The 2524-nt window shown below is 39.1% G+C and overlaps 1 protein-coding gene across 1 annotated transcript; it reads left to right on the plus strand.

Moving 5' to 3' along the window:
* The first annotated feature begins 1244 nt into the window (after positions 1-1244).
* LOC115973782 lies at positions 1245-2304 on the plus strand. Its single transcript, XM_031094019.1, has 2 exons — positions 1245-1568; positions 1663-2304. The coding sequence occupies exons 1-2, from the start codon at positions 1245-1247 to the stop codon at positions 2302-2304; spliced, it is 966 nt and encodes a 321-aa protein (XP_030949879.1).
* Positions 2305-2524: the final 220 nt, after the last annotated feature.

Consider the following 2524-nt stretch of genomic DNA (forward strand, 5'->3'; position numbering starts at 1 on the left):
TTTTCCTAAAAAATTTCCCTCTTCTCACTTCCCTCTTCTCACTTCCCTCTCATTTTCACTTCCATCCTCACATCCCAGCGAGGTAGCTCCATGGCACCACAGTCTATGTTCGAAGACTGAATGAAGCCTGAGAAGATCGTCCGTGTTTGAAGAACAACGCCTCATCGAAGCTCTGAACCAGGCCGGAATCTTCACCGGCGAGTTTAGCTCTCTGTCACCGTGTCCATACTTCTCTCTCCCCTTCCCAGGTGCGACATTATCTCCCAGGTGCAGTAAATCTGTCTCTATCCCTCTCCATTTTCCATGTCCCTGGTCTGGTTTTGGTTTGGGTTTTTCGTTGGATGTGAAAGGGGTTTTTGATTTATTCTACTGATGTTGGTTGTGGCTTGTGAGACATGTTGATTGAATTCTTCCCATATGGATTTTTAGGGAAAATTTGTATTATCTTACTCTAATACCATAGGTCCAAAACAGAGCATGTAAGTGAAAAAAAAGAAAAGAAAAGGGAAATAATCAGGAGTATTATAGAATGAGCCGTTATTTAGATTAAATGCCACAGCTTGTTTTTTTCAAACTATATTTAGTGTTAAGTGAAATTTTTCTTGAAGATTTCGTGATTGGAAGCCTAGAATGCTATATACATTGTTATTTTTATTAGATGCATTTTATCCAAAAAAAAACCAACGTATGACCATAGCAGACTAGTTTGTACTGATTTAAAGGGCCGGGTAATAAGATAATCAATGTTGCTGCTTACAAGAATTTTATATAGCCTTATGGTGTGTTAATGCTGCCAGATTCAGATAGGGGTGAAAACTAGCCCAAGATTGCTCAGGTGCTTGTTCAATGAAAACACAACCTAACTTAAATTCTAGGATTTAAATAATATGTTATTCAGCTCCACAATTATATAATTCAGTCTCAAAATTTTATAAATCATATTTTTTGTCATTTTTTCTTTTTCTTGCCGGTTACTTAGTACACTGCCTGTGTGCTTTGGTTCCTTATATAATTTCAAATTTTCCTACATGAAGCATTATTTAATTATTAAAGAAGGAAAAAAAATCCCAACCCTGAACCTGCCTCATGAATCCCCTCCATATAATCACATGCTATTGTAGTTTTTTTTATTTTTAATGGTAATCCCAAACAACTCTATAAATGAATCATTTTAGTGGCCAATTCATAGAACTATGAATATACAAATATTAACATATGCAATTGTGTTGGGAAACTTGTATTAGATGGCACAAGAAACACAGGATGTTGAGGAGAAAAAGTGGCCTCCCCACATTGAACATCTTTTCATTGACCTCATGGTCGATGAACAACAAAAGGGGAACATGGAACATGGTGTCTTTAAGGCCAAAGTTTGGTTATCAATTACGAAAATCCTAAATGAGCATACTGGGAAGGATTTCACCCCTAAGCAAGTGAAAGACAAGCATAATAGGCTTAGGCAAAAACAAAGAAAGTGGGGCCAGCTTTTGAGGCATACCGGGTTGGGGTGGGATGAGACAACCCAAACGGTGACGGCTTCTGATGAGGTGTGGGCTAACGTGATTGCGGTATGTTATATTTACTATCCTAATTCTTTGTATATTTGTTTGTAATTTTCTATTTCATATTACCATGATTTTGATGTATATATTGTCATTTCAGGGGGATAATAAGGCAGCTGCATTACGGAAGAAAGGGTGTCCTAATTATGAGAAGCTGAAGCAACTTTTTGCCCCTAATACTGCAACTGGTTCCCTTCAAATTTCCTCAAACACGCCAGCCCCAGATAGTGATGAAGAGCGTGTCCTGGAAGAGGAACTTGCCAATGAGGAACGTGAGGCACATCGTACCCAGTTGGATAATGATGATTGCTACAATCCCAACATGGAGGGCGTAACCCAAGACGATCCCACTGTTGATGAGCAAACCCAACACGCGGACAAACGTCCCATGCAAGAGCCTAGTACCAAGGGGAAAAAGGTTGCTAAGAAGAATGATAGGGCTAGTGAGATGACCATGGCTCTACAAGAGTACACTGCCTTAGCAAGGGAAAGGTTTTCCAAAAAAAAGGGAAAGTCATTTGGTAGCTCTGATCATGTTGCACAATCCGCCAGTGGTGGCGATCCTTGCTCACTTGGGAGAGCTTTAGAAGTGCTGAATCAGTATACTGATCTTGATGATGACACCTACCTTAATGTCGCCGAGGCTCTCCAAAAGAAGGAGAAAAGAGTGTTGTTCATGGGCATGCCCGAGCAAAGGAGGAAGAGGTTTATGGAGCGCTACGCTCAGCCGCCGGATAACTAATGGGGATTGCTTTTGAAGCAACTTTTGTTATGTGACACTCTATGTGAATCACTTGGTTTAGTTTTTTTCTTTTTGAGAAAACACTTGGTTTAGTTGTTAAGTATCATTTAAGGACTTTATGTGTGTGTGCTTGGACAATATTCGACGTTTGGTTTTATTTCTCTTTCCTATCAGTTGAACACTTTTATTTAATGTAATTTTATTGTAATGTTAAAGTGTT

This window comes from Quercus lobata, chromosome 2 (genome assembly GCF_001633185.2).
Source record: "Quercus lobata isolate SW786 chromosome 2, ValleyOak3.0 Primary Assembly, whole genome shotgun sequence".
NCBI classification, from domain to species: Eukaryota; Viridiplantae; Streptophyta; class Magnoliopsida; order Fagales; family Fagaceae; genus Quercus; species Quercus lobata.

Excerpts from the sequence above, each read along its gene's own strand:
- LOC115973782 (XM_031094019.1), top strand. The coding sequence starts at position 1,245 with ATGGCACAAGAAACACAGGATGTTGAGGAGAAAAAGTGGCCTCCCCAC. Across the intron at positions 1,569-1,662 it reads TGTGGGCTAACGTGATTGCG|GGGGATAATAAGGCAGCTGC; the intron begins GTATGTTATATT and ends TTGTCATTTCAG.